The sequence below is a fragment of the Seriola aureovittata genome, chromosome 8, assembly GCF_021018895.1.
Source record: "Seriola aureovittata isolate HTS-2021-v1 ecotype China chromosome 8, ASM2101889v1, whole genome shotgun sequence".
Classification (NCBI taxonomy): Eukaryota; Metazoa; Chordata; class Actinopteri; order Carangiformes; family Carangidae; genus Seriola; species Seriola aureovittata.
The window spans coordinates 14,748,925-14,762,808 of NC_079371.1; the positions used below are offsets into that span (position 1 = coordinate 14,748,925).

Genomic DNA, 13,884 nt, shown 5'->3' on the forward strand with positions numbered 1-13,884 from the left:
CTTATATTTTCTGTAGAATCTCAGAAATGAAGAGCAAGTTGCAGTGATCCAGGCAGGGACAGTGATCTCTCTATGTGAAAAGGTACTTACTGACACACAGTGGGCACGCATTGCTATAACACTTCATTTATTATCAATAAAGCCACTACATTTTGTCATTTTTGTTAAGGTAAATATGGATGAAAGTAGTACAGTTTTTTTTTTTTTTGCTTTGATGAAAGCATTAATCCCTTATCCAATTTTGACCCAATCCTCCCTGTACAGTGGTTGAAAAAAATAGATAGCACAGAAGCTGCTCTCACACAGAAGATGATCGACCTGGAAAATGACAAGGTAAAAAAATCAATTTACCGTAAGAGTACATCCATCAATTAATTTACCGTTAGAGTACACAAATCTTCAATTGTTTTCTCTGTGTCAGATGCATATGCTTGACCTTCCCTCATTATATACACAAAACAAACTATTTACCTGCATGTTTTGTTTCTGCTGTTCTAATGTCAAAAAGCCTATCCAGACTGTAAAGTGTAACTGATTCTACTACCATTCACATGTGATACTATGCCCTGTATTATATTTTGTCACGTCTTGTTGCAGGAGCTGTTCAGTAAGCAGAAAGGATTTCTCGAGGAAGAGCTGGACTATAGGAAGCAAGCCTTGGACCAGGCCTACATGGTATGGAGCCTGCGGCAGTATGACCTGTCCCCTTTACACAGAGGATGGCCAAAGCCACTCTAATAGATAAAATGCACCCATTTATATTAATAACAACATTCACCAAGGTTGTGTACAAGGCATAATGGTTCATGATAAAATGATTCAGGAATGCAGGGGTGCAACATTATCATTCCAGCATGACACATAAACATTTGGGATCCCATTAAACATCATGAATGCAACATGCTCCATGAAGGTAAAATCTGTCAGATTGTGTTGGGATACTGCATCTTTTAACCACTGAAGTCTAAATTCTGCAAACAATCTAAGAAAACAAATTGGTATTGGGTATTTGGCCTCTTGTTAATTGGCCTTCTCCTTTATCTCTATAGAAGGCCCATCACTGATTTACTCTCTTAAATTGCAGAAAATTTAGAGATATAATGTCTCTATGAATATTCTGTGTAACTTGGTTCAAGTGGCCACCTGGTGAAGTTAAAGAAATTTTTTAGACAAAGAGGTTTAATACAATTTCAAATCTGAGATTTGTTAGCATGAATGATCTTAAAACATTGTCCCCTCCCGCTGGCTTAAATAGACTGTACCCAGAAAACAGTTAACACTTAGGCCACTCTCCATATAACTCTAACCATTTTATTGGTCAGTTTTGGTGTTGGTTTGTGTTTATGGTCCCACTTTATATTGTGTTGGTGAAAGCATGCTTTTTTACATGGTAACTTTTCTGGAAGAGTTGGACATCAGAATAAAAACATGGTTTGTGTTCTTAATATAATGAAGTTACCATGTGAAAGCCAAGTCTAACACCCAACATGAAGTGGAACATTGTTCTCCATATCTGCCATGGTCACAGTGGTGTGTGTGTGTGTGTGTGTGCGTGTGTGTGCGTGTGTGTGTGTGTGTGTGTGTGTGTGCGTGTGTGTGCATATGTATATCTGTCTGTGTGCGTGTGCCTCCATGTGTGCGCTTGTGCATGCCTGTGTGGGTTTCTGCATGCGCATGTGCACATCCGGGTGTGTGTATGTATGTGTGTTTGTGTATCTGTATGTGGGTGGCTGTGCAGAGGATCGAGGAGCTGGAGGCCACGCTGTATAGCGCTCTGCAGCAGGAGCAGCCGGCATGCCGAGCGGTGGCCGAGTCGCTGACAGACAGGCAGAGGGAGGAGCTGAGGCTAGCCGTGGACAAGCTGCGGCGTCAGATTCTCCGGCAGAGCCGGCAGTATGACAGTCAGATCTTACAGGAGCGCATGGAGCTCCTACAGCAGGCCCAGCAGGTAAGGCTTATAACAAATTGAGTCAGGTTACTGAGCCCTACCCACCCTAAATCTGACCCCTGGTACCTGTCTGAGTCGTCTGAACACACCAGACCTCTGGTGCTCTGAAAAAGATGCAGTATCCCTGTGTGTGGTGCCTGTGATTCCACCTGTAAGTGCATATGTAGAAGTGGACGAGTGAGAAAATGAACAGAACGAGTGTGTGTGTGTGTGTGTGTGTGTGTGTGTGTGTGTGTATGTTTGTGTATATCATTGTGATCTGAATACCCCCCACTCCTTCAGTATCCCTCCACACTGCAGCCCTCACAGTAGTTTTACACCCATGGCTTGTACAGTACATTATTCATTTACCACATCAACAACCACAACACCTTAAACCTCATCTGAATGAGCTTACTAACATTATTAATCAACCCATGAAATACAAACTAACTAATCAAAATGCTTGTAAAGAATCTAAAGATAGAAATAAGGAATATAATCTTCAATTTAGGCCAGAAATCATAGTTTTAATGGGACACCAACACTGTATATTTGTAACTAAGACCTGATCGAATTTTCTAAACTTAGTAACTGGACTTATATTTGAACATTTGCCTATACATCTGCTGCAACATTCAGCATCGGCCAAGATTAATTAAACAGATGACATTAAATTCAAAAACTTGTCCTGTCCTAGTGAATTTGCATGAGAATTTGTATTTTTCCTTTTTTCTGTTCATGCAAATGTGTTGTGAATAAAGAGTAGTCAGTGAATAAGCTGCTCAGGTTGAAAGTCTCACAGATGGACTCACTTCTACTGTTCACACTTAAAGCTGCTCTTCAGTTGCCATGGCAGCCCATTCTTACCCAACACAGCTACCATGGAGACAGAGGGCATGATGGGAAGGAGGCAGACTATTTGGAGTAGTTACAGGAATAGCTGGATCGTGGTCTTATTAACTGTTTATCATCTGCTTCTTTTTGTGCGTGAAGGAATGACTGTGGCCGAATGGTCTTAGTTTTATATTTGAACACATGTTGACCACCTAACCTCTTATGTCTTTGCATTGCAGAGAATTAGAGAGCTGGAGGACAGGATTGACTTGCAAAAGAGGCAAATAAAGGAAATAGAGGAAAAGGTACATATTCACATTTTATTTGTTTCTTTCTGAGAAGCTTTCTGTCATGGTTGGTAGACAAAGTGTTCAAGTGTGAACTAAAACTGGACAAGCCATCAGAGAATGTGAGGGAGTTTGCATCCAATATACTGATGTCATGTGTTATTGTATAAAGTTTTTGACACCATTTTTCTTCTCTCTCTTTTTTTCACCTGTTTATTAAACCCCTTGTGTTCCTTTAGTTTTTGTTCCTCTTTTTGTTTTTCTCTTTAGCATTTATTCTCTGGCCTTAATGAAAGTGACCATGGACCCACATCAGGTAGCACCTTCTATTCACTGTATCATATCAGTATTTGACACAGTTATGGCGCTAATAGGAAGGTCAATACTGGGGAAGCATTTTAAAAATGTTTTTCTTTTTTTTTAGGTGTTAAGGTGCTGTGGAGGCAAGCGAGGATGAAACAAAACCTAATTGTTTTTTATGCATTTGTAGACAGCTCATGAAAACCCTATGGCCTTTTTCATAAATGTGCACTTTTGCAGAAGACCCTTATCTGGAATGCAAACATATTTGAAAATGTAATAAATAACTAGATATACATAAGATTAAAGTGAAATTTATTTATGAATTACATCCACTGTAGTGGTACATGGACCTAGAACATAAAACCCTAATTCCTCTGTGAGAGGAAAACACATGGATTTACTGAGAGAAAACTCTGAATCAGAGGATTTATTTAAGGTAGAAGAGCCACAGCCTCGGTTCAAGGAATGGCCAGACGGACAATGGACAAGGAGAGATGGAAGGAGAAGAGGAAAAGTGAAAGTACTGGGCTGAGTGAGGGGGTTAACAAGCTGAGTGCCAACTGGATATCGAGGATTCTGGCAAACTCCAACCTCTCTGGCGTTTCTAAGGGAGCTACAGTGCAGAAGCAGAACTTACTGGAAGCTCGTCACTGCATTGAGAGGATGATACTGCTAGTAGTGGATCGCAAAACCCAGGTAATTAAATTTAACTTTGAGAATTTACACCATTGCACATTTATTACTGCAACAGCTAATTGAAGGTCTGATTAGTTTCATTGTTTTTAGAATTCAAGAATACTTCTCAAAATCTGCACATTAAGGATTTTCTAGTGATACTTATTTGAATTGTTTATGATTTATGTATTCTTGCCAGTACCAGGTTATGCATTAGCCAAACTTGCTTGCTAGCTCACTTATTAGGTTGAGCTTCTTTCTTAATTCTCTGTGAGGGGACAAAATCCACAGTCCCTTTCTGTGCAAAAATAAAATCCAAAGTTTACAGCATTCAGCAGACAAGACAAGACAAGACAAGACAAGACAAGACAAGTGGATATCTTTTTGGTATGAAACAACATTTTTGTGTAGATCTAGAATTATCTGCCAGCTTGGGTTAAACAAACCATTATTTTGTTTTAAATTACTTACTGTAAACCAATTTTTATTGTTTAGCCCATCAATAACATGTTTTATATTCTGCACATTGTAGATATTTGTCTTATCTCTGGGTCAGTGATTTCTGTCTTGTATATTTTACTCCTATATCTTTGTTTTCACTGTTTGTTTGTGTAAAGCGCCATCTAACATTGATTTTGAAAAGTGCTATACACACAGTTTAAACACAGTCTGGAAGATATCCACTTGATTTGTCTCACTTAGACTGCTTAGACCTCACATTATCTTCAGAGAAACTTTGGAATATATTTTATTTTGAACTGGGACTGTGGATTTTGTTTCCCATCATGAAACCTATCCAGTGAGTTTTTGGGATGGGAGGATTCGTGAAACATGGTGGGAGGTGCAGGAGGGGAGAGGATGATTACACATAGGAGGCGGGGTAACCTGAGAGATTCCTGTGCTCGACAACTTGCTACCAAGCTGTTGACATTGTGAATAATAAATGACTGTACTTTGTGTGTATCTATCTTATACTATGTCTGCATTGATCTTTGTCTGTGTTTGTGTATTTATAATGAAAATGTTGATAAGAAAAATAAACAGCCCAGAGAAGTGTAGAGTAAACATGGTTTAACACTGTTTTCCTTTGTCTTCCTGTGCTGAATAAGTCTGAAACCATCAGTTCTTGTGCCACAGATAAAACTCACCGAGTTGGTTAGCGAAGGCTAACCAATTGAGGATCACATGGCCTCATCGGAGAGGACGGGTACCAGAAGCAGTTCAGTTACCATGGCAACAGACTCTATTGGAACTGATCCGGACCTGCGGGTTCTGTGTAACAGAGTGAAGGTCCTGGAGCAGAGAGCAGGTTCAACCATCCAGTCTGACAGCTAACTGAGGAACAGGTGAGAGACTGGGGGAGAGGGGATCCAGTAACACACACACACACACACACACACACACACACACCTGCTACTATATACTCACTTTTGGCCAAAGGTGATATCACATATCACATGCACCTGACTGCATTGCACACTTGCATGCAAACACACGGCTGCTAACATCTCTCTTGGAATTACTCGCTGTAGGAGATTTTACTTGCATCTTTTCTCTCGTAAGAGGATCAAAATGATTCAAATGTGTATTTTCATGTCAAATTAGCAGAGGAAGTAGTTAAACCTTCTGGATTAATGTCAATGTGCAAATTTGAATGAAGTTAACAAGATGATGTAACGTGAGCTCGCCCGTGTTGTGTTGTGCTGGTAGGATCAGAGAGTTAGTGAGGTCAGAGAGGAGCGTGCTGCTACAGCCCTATCAAGCCTCTGCCTCCACCCTCCCCAGCATGCAACACTCCCAGAGGCTTGACCAAAGACTCCACATGCTCAGGGAGGAGGTCAGGACCATGGTGAGTGCTCAGGTTTTTTTTCAAGTCATGTGTAGACATTGATGTGTAGACCATAAAACAAATTCACAATATGCTGAAGGACTCTTTCACTGTTCACACAAGTGATACCTACTGCAGACATGTACAAAAACATTAATGCAGTGTACATGGGTGGATGAAATAATGGAAAGGGACTATAGCGCTCACATAACTTCATTAAGTTATTAAGTTGAAAAGTTAAGTAATTTGAAATAACAGAACTTCACTGTTCAAAATACTCCAGAATAATTTAACATGTGAGGGGAACAACGCTGAAAAGATGACATTGACAGAAATAAAACAAACAGCTAAAGCATGCAATTTGATATGGTTTTATATCATTTTGATTATTTGGATTTTATCAGTGCCAAAAGAAATGGAAAAAATACCACAAAGTGATCAGGTGCAAATGGTACATGCTAGATTTTTGATTAACCTACATGTTTGAGTCTTATTTTGAGTTGTACTTTATCATTTTATATCTGCTTTTAAGTAATTACACAGTGGTTGTTTGGTATATAGAAAACTCTATTGAAACTGATGTGTTTGCTCATGCACAGTAAAAAACAAAAGAGACTACAGTACTACTACAGTGCTAACACTAACACACAAACTTATACATATTCTAGCAGGACATTAGCATAAAAACATATTGTAAATCAAGCTTTGGATAACAGTGTTACAATCACCAGGACATCAGTAAGTGTGGTATCTTTCTCTTAAATATGACAGAGTTGTCTTTGTCTTCCTCTCTTCCCATCCTTCCTCCTACTCAGACTCAGGAGAAGGAGCGAGGGGAGCAGGTATGGAGGGAGCGACTGCAGCGCTGTCAGAGGCAGCTGAAGGCCAAAGAGGAGGAGATGAGTCGCCAGTCCCAGTACTTTGAGAACTTTAAAACCCAACTCCAACACAAGCTCAGCCTGGCCCGGGACAGAGAGCAGAGCCTACAGAACCGAATCTACGCTTTAGAAAAGCAGCTGCTTGACATGACTGTGAGTGCCGCCACTGGAATGGCAACAATCAGTGCAGTCAGAATTACTGCTGGGACCGTAACACACTGGGTTGAGCAAGAGAGGCTAACTTCTATGAGAGGAGAGGGTGAAGGAGAAGAGGAGAGAAAGGAGGAGAGGAGGAAACAATGTCAGCCAAGTGTTGGAATGGAAAGAGAAGGAGGGCGAGAGGGGGATGAGGGAAAGACGGAGAAAGAAAGAGAAGGAGGAAGAAATAAAGAAACAAAACAGAGCTCAAATGAAGCCAGGCTGCAAGTCTTCATCCTGAGCCTGCAGGAGGACCTCAGGGTGCTGCTGGAGAGAGAGGAGGATGGGATGACAGAGAGGAGAGGACTGATGGAGCAGCTCCAAGAGGCCCAGGAGAACAGCCAATTCCTGGGCAGCAAAGTGGAGGAGATGAAGGCAGAGGTGCACCAGCTGAAGCTGTCTGAAAGCTCCTTGATGGAGGAGGTTGAAGAGCTGAGAGACGAGAATCACAGATTTCAACAGATCCTCAGGGAAGCTGCAAACCAAACACCAAGTCAGCCTTCCAAGGTCCCTGAGTCCGCCTGCCCGAGTCCTGGGACGAGCTCGCCCAGCTGCAGCCTTGCTGTTTGTCCTGGGCCCTCCGACACTCAGTCATATATCACCGCCATGGGACATTCCTCAGTGGGAAACTCAGAGGTGTGTAAGACATGATTATTATTGTAAAACTTTTATTTAATCAGAGAGTCTCACTGAGATCTAAATCTCTTTTGTGAAACCTGAGTTCAGATGAAAAAATGAGACACACAACAGAACACAACCTGTCATATACAAGCACATACAAACAGCATCAGAGACACTCACAGACATCTCCAGTGAAAAGTGATGAGACTTTGAAGTTTTAATTTCCTTTGTAGTATTGATATGGTGCAAAGTACTGGAAGTTCTGTTCATGGATCCCATGTGGTTTTTATTAGTGAAATACTCACAACAAGGAGCATTTGTCGAGCGTCTGTATAAATCAAGAGGATTATTAGTGCCATACACATTTGAAAACTGGCAAATTAAAAAATGTAAATGTAGTCATTTGTTTTCTGTGATTCAGTTTTACCAGTTTCTCACTGTAGACAGGCCAAATATGGTTGGTAAAAATAACTAAAGGATCAATAAATGTTTGATCTGGTGTTATTGGCTCAGTGTAAATCCTTCCTTGTTATTTCATGAGACAGAATTACAGGATAAAAAGGCTGAATGTTCCCAAAGAGTGAAAGCTCTTTTGTGTCTGTCTGTTGTGTGCATTACATAACCACCTCTCCCCTGTAAATGCTTATACAAGTGAATCTGAATATCTGTTTTATTTTATTTTACTTCATTATTTTCATATGTATTTAAAACTATTCTCAACCTTTGTCCACATATGATGTTAAATTGTGATCTCTGTGCAGGTCCAGCCAACCTTGAATGGGAGAATAGACCAGTCAGATTCATCTGCAGTTCTGCGTCTCCATCACCAGGGCACAGCAGAGAGCGCACATAACAACACAGAGGATCACTCAGGCCCTGTGAACCTCTTTGCTCACAGTGGCTCCAAACAAAACCTCAGCTTTCAGTCACCCTCCTTCACTACAGAGACAATAGATGAGTTTAAACTGGGGACCTGGTGCTCCAGAGGGCTGTTAAATCTGGAGGAGAGCCCCAGTGAGGAATCTGATGCCCTGAGGGAAGCATATAGGAGCTTGGGGTTAGGGCAAGATTTTGAGGCTCTTCGAGAACAACGTGACCACCTGGAGGCCGCCCTGCAGCACACACAGGAACAGCTGGAGGTGGTGGGTCAGGAGAATACTCAACTGAAATTACAACTCAGGAAACAGGCGGAGGAACCAGAAGGAGCACAGGGGTCTCCAAGAGAAAAGGTATGTCATAGCATTCCCAACTGTTTTTCAAAGATGAAGAAGCTTTGCTGTACACCCAGTATATCACTAATCAAATTCAACCTCTCTGACAAACAGATTGGCACACCATCCACCCGTGGTGGAGCTGACCATCTCCAGTCCTCTCCTACCCGAGATAACACCATTCTCGCCCTCGCCCAGGATGATCTTGTTCAGGGCCTGAATCAGGAGAACCGGGCGCTGGCGGACCGGATCCAGGAGCTGCTGGCTCACATTGAGCTCAGAGAGGAGGACATCAAGATGGAGCGAACACAGCTGAGGGAGCATACCTTCAGGTTAGAGGAGGACAGAGCCAGGCACGAGCAGGAGAACCAGGAGCAAGGGTGTTTGATCACAGAGCTCACCAGGAAGACTGAGGATGATCTCAACACCATCATGGAGCTGCAGCAAAAATTAGAAGAGAGTGGAGAGCAGATCAACCAAGACGCATCTGTGGACAGTTTAGTGGAAAGTGTGCTAAAAGGGAAAGAAGAACCACAGTTGATGTCAAGTCAACAACCAGATGATTTGTCTACAGCTTCATCACATGCATCTGAACATTACAATTACCACGATCCACTGCAGAGCAGCCCACAAAACACTTTGCATGTTAGTTCACTGACTGGTCAAGTGGACCACCTGATCAAGACAGTCCAGAGCCTCAAAACAGAACAAGACGAACTGACAGGCAACATAAATTCTCTCAGACAGCAGCAAGGAGAAGTAGCTCTGTCAGTCCAAACACAGACAGAAGAGAAACAGCAGTTAACTCGGACAGTTTGGGGACTGAAGGAGGAGAAAGACCGCATCTCTCAATGTTTGGCTGGTCTCAAACAAGAGAGACAGCAGCTTACCCGGACAGTCTGTGGGCTGAAAGATGAGAGAGATCACTTTATTAGGTCTATGAGTGACCTGAAAGAAGAGAAAGAGCAGCTAATAAAGTCTTTATCTGGTCTTGAAAGAGAAAAAGAGGCATTGACAGAATCTCTATCAAGCGGAAAAGAGGAGAGAGATCGAATCATGCGGTCCCTGCAAAGTTTACAGACAGAGAGTGAACAGTTACGCCGGGCAGTGCTCACTTTGAAACAGGAGCGAGAAGAAGTAACCATTTCCTTTAAGAGTCTGAAAGAACAGAGAGACCGAGAGCAATCATCTTACACTTTACAAGATGACCGTGACAAGTTGATTAAGTCAGTTGGCAGTCTGAGAGAAGAAAAAGAGGGAGTTGAAAATTCAATCACTTGCTTGAAACAGGAGGAAAAGCAGATAATGTTTATAATTCAGGGCCTAAGAGAGGAAAGAAGCAGTTTCCAATCTACTCTCCCCAGCCAAACGCAAACAGAGGAGAGGCAGCAACTGTTGAATCCAAACAGTGCTGGTTCGACAAAGAAGACAGAGACTCTTGTTGGGACAGGGGATTTTGCTGCACAAAGATGTCAGACTAATAACTACAAAGGAATCTCTGTACAGGTGTGATTTATGTGTTTGTGTATTAGATCAGTGTCTGTTGTTTAGGGATGGGTATCATTAAGATTTTAACGGTCCTACTACTTTTATCTATACTACTGATCGATCTGGTCTCTTTTTGTTATTTAGTAATAGAAAAAAAAAACATTTATTTTCTCATATGTAACATTCTTGAGTAGCAAACTCCAACAGCATTGTTTTGAACTAATCACTATTATAGACTGATTTTGTATTGATGGAAATCTGCCTACAAACAGAGGCAGAGAGAAAGAGAGGTCTCTCCTCTGGATTGGGAGCAGCGGAAATGCATCATAGACGAATGTCTTAAACAGAGTTGGTGAGATGAAATGTGAGAGAGAACTTTTATGTAGCACGAACAAATAGGAAATCTATTTTTTTTAATTTCTTTAGTTCCGAGAGCAGAACCAATAACATCAGAGCTTATCGATACTCTGGTATTTAAAAATTTAGCCCTAGGGCCTGTTTAATACCGGGATTGGGTACCTATCCCTACTGTTCATCATCATGTGTCATAATGTTGGATAACTGTGAACTTACACAAAATGGTTTTGATGGAAAGCAGGAGCAAAGTGACCGGATGAGGGAGATTGAAGCTTTGGGAGCACAACTACAGGAGTCACGAGAGCAACTGGACAAGAGCCACGAAGAAGTGAGTTTTTCACAACTTTCTTTTTCTTCCTTCACATGTGGTTTACTTTGGTCCATCCAGTGAATGACAACAATACATACAATTTTTAAACCTTTTTGAATGTGACAGGTTTACAAATTCAGACATGGGCACAGGGTTAATTAGTGTATTCAGCAGGTAAGAATGTGCTTCATTTGCTCTCCATTGTACCATGTTTACAGGGGAATGGCACATCATTGGAAACGTAGCGAACTCAGTGTGTTCATGTTTATGTTTGTGTGCTTGTTCAGACAAAGAAGTTGTACAGTGAATTGAGTCAGTCAGAAGCCAGGAGAGAGGAGGCAGAGAGGAAGGCAGCAGATGCAGCTGAAAAGGTGATGAGACTGACTGATGTAGCCAGTCAGATGGAAGAAACCAGGAGGGAAAATGAGATCCTCACCGTCCAGGTATTTAACTGTACACAGAAAATGATTCACAGTATGTAACTTGTCTGCATGTTTATTTAGCCGTATAAGACTTCGTTTGGAAAACCTTGGTGTTTTTTTTTATTGTTACTCAGTAGTGTTTCCTCCAGGTGCAGAGACAAATAAAGACATTTTTTTTATCTGACCTAAACAGTAGTTGTGTCTGCCATAGGTGAAGGAGCTAAAGGGCAAACTGACAGGCCTGGTCAGGGAGAAGACTGATGCTCTGTCACTGAAGACACAGATAGAGGAGCAATACAACATCCTCACAGCTCAGCTCAAAGCTAAGGTAACGACGACACAATGTCTTTTTATCTTTGGTTTTGTTATATACCATAGAAATAAATTAACACTAGATACCTGTATATGGCACTGTCATAAATTTGATCTCTACTATTTGATTGAATCTGAACAAAGATGATGTAAAATGATCATTTGTGTGACGCAAAGTGGCCAGAACCAGTTTCTCCTTTCTGAAAAGCTAGTTTCATCATCAGACTCAACCTAACAAGCTTTAACCATTGTAAATGCTTGATGCTTATGCATGGATATATCATATAGCATGGATGTGTGTAAAAACCCCACAGACGGTGGCGCTTGAGGAGCTGAACTCTGAGTATATCGCTCTAAAACGAGGACAGGGCAGCAAGGATGATCTGAGCACTGCTCTCATGTCACTCCGGACACGTTACAACGACATCAGAGCCAAGGTGGTAACCAATCAGCTCTTTTGCTTTTTTGTACTCCATCATATGGTTATAGCCAAAGCAGTCAGTCACATGTTATGAGCTGATATGTTTTTATTGATATCTGTATAATAATTTTCATGTTTCATGTTATTTTGTTTGTAGTATGATGCACTCCTGAAAAAGAAGAGCCAGACAGATCTGGATGTAGCTCCTTTAAAGGTGAGGACAGAGAGATGTATTCTATGCTGTACAGTGTGACACTTAATAGTACTGACATCTTATTTATTCTCCATGACTGTCAGGTTACTATTGTCATGTGTCAGTGCTCTTAGCAGCTGATTTTGACTGACAAGTGTTTCGTCCAATAACAGGCCAAGCTGTCGTGCCTGGTAGTGAAGTGTCAGGAGAGGAACAACCTCTTAGTTCAGATGTTGAAAGCCATTCACAGACAAGGGTGCGTAGACTCCATGCTCACACAGCAGGTCGAGCAGCTGCTCAGTGACACTGCTCTGCAGGAATACACAGCAGCATTCACACCAGGAAGCGTCGTAAAGACTGGGGATTACAGCGCCGGGTTTACACCGAGATTTATTTCAAAGTTTCAAGACTACTCCAGTGGATTTAAAGCTGATCAGACCTGCGCTGCTGCGTCCACACCTGCACAGGAGCAACACCAAAATGGATTCACTTCTGAATCTGGAGTGAAATGCAGAGACTTTAAAAGTGAGAAACACATTTCTATAGCCACGACTGAGTCAAATCTTCAAGACGGTAGGAGTGAAGTCTCAGCTGCACCAACAGGAACGCTCAAGAAAAATGCCAACTCACCTGTGCCAACCGCACCGGTGCAAGAGAATGCCAGTGTCGCAGCGACACCTGTTCTTCCAGCTCTGAAAGATAACTTGATCACCAACAAAGCACAGGTGAGATCATGCAAACAAATTTAAGATAAGATAAGATAAGACTTAATTGATTGGTGGGGGAAATTTGGGTATTTTTGTATTCAAATATGTGCTTTTTTAAAAATTGCTTAGGCTTAAAGGTCGTAGACTTTTTAGCAGCAATAAACTGATAATTTACTCCATTTATCTTGTGAAATAATTCCCATAAATAAACAACACATAGACAGCAGCTTCCGGCCTCTAAAGTATCTATGTATTTTGTGCTACTAAGCCAAGGATTCATTAAAAATACTTCACAATGACAGATTGGAGAACAAGTCAAGAGTCAAGTCATCTCTATTATTTTCACTACAGCAAAAACCTTTAACAAATGTAGCAAAGGGTCCTGTTTGCAACTGGGTTTATGGGAAATGCAGTACTAATTTAAATACAAGCATTAAGTAATAAGAGATAGCAGATAGATACCAAAGTATTGCAGTTAATTTGTCATTAGTGTATCAGTGTTTAAAATGTCAAACGGAGACACCTTTAATAGTCTGTATTACAAATGTTAAATTGGAAACACACTATGATTGTCATTTTTCTCAATCCCACCACAGCTGTCTGCCTCGGCCAGTCGACCAATCCAAGCAATCAATGGTCCAGAGAAATGTGGATTTCATCATCCCGATGTGAAAGGAAAGTCTTCCCCAGATCTGATGAGTTCAGCTGGATCCTCACTGAGTCCTATTCCTCCATCCTCCAGCAAACACGTCGGTCCGAGCAGGAGGCTGAGTAGTCCTGAGAAGATCATCAACCTGCATGAGCAACTGCAGAAGACTCTGATGAGCAGCTATCAGGTACACTGAAGTTTAAAAAAAAGAAAAAGAAAATTCATTCCTTATTTTTTCTTTAAATAACTAATTACATTCA

The 13,884-nt window shown here is 41.4% G+C and overlaps 1 protein-coding gene across 11 annotated transcripts in view; it reads left to right on the forward strand.

Moving 5' to 3' along the window:
- jakmip1 (janus kinase and microtubule interacting protein 1) overlaps positions 1-13,884 on the forward strand; it is a 33,952-nt gene that overhangs the window by 18,638 nt on the left and 1,430 nt on the right. For 2 of the 11 annotated variants that reach the window (XM_056382807.1, XM_056382811.1), the window contains exons 1-13: positions 3,559-4,050; positions 5,167-5,375; positions 5,740-5,878; positions 6,673-7,569; positions 8,316-8,783; positions 8,880-10,271; positions 10,849-10,938; positions 11,208-11,363; positions 11,554-11,670; positions 11,969-12,091; positions 12,233-12,289; positions 12,442-12,993; positions 13,572-13,811. In XM_056382807.1, coding sequence (XP_056238782.1) covers positions 5,816-5,878; positions 6,673-7,569; positions 8,316-8,783; positions 8,880-10,271; positions 10,849-10,938; positions 11,208-11,363; positions 11,554-11,670; positions 11,969-12,091; positions 12,233-12,289; positions 12,442-12,993; positions 13,572-13,811 — 4,155 coding nt within the window. In that variant the 5' untranslated portion in view covers positions 3,559-4,050; positions 5,167-5,375; positions 5,740-5,815. Of the gene's footprint in view, positions 1-16; positions 83-264; positions 334-597; positions 676-1,738; positions 1,949-3,003; positions 3,070-3,290; positions 3,368-3,475; positions 4,051-4,350; positions 4,417-5,152; positions 5,376-5,739; positions 5,879-6,672; positions 7,570-8,315; positions 8,784-8,879; positions 10,272-10,848; positions 10,939-11,207; positions 11,364-11,553; positions 11,671-11,968; positions 12,092-12,232; positions 12,290-12,441; positions 12,994-13,571; positions 13,812-13,884 lie in introns of those variants that run through there. The other 9 variants (XM_056382812.1, XM_056382813.1, XM_056382814.1 and 6 more) reach the window with 7 other exon arrangements.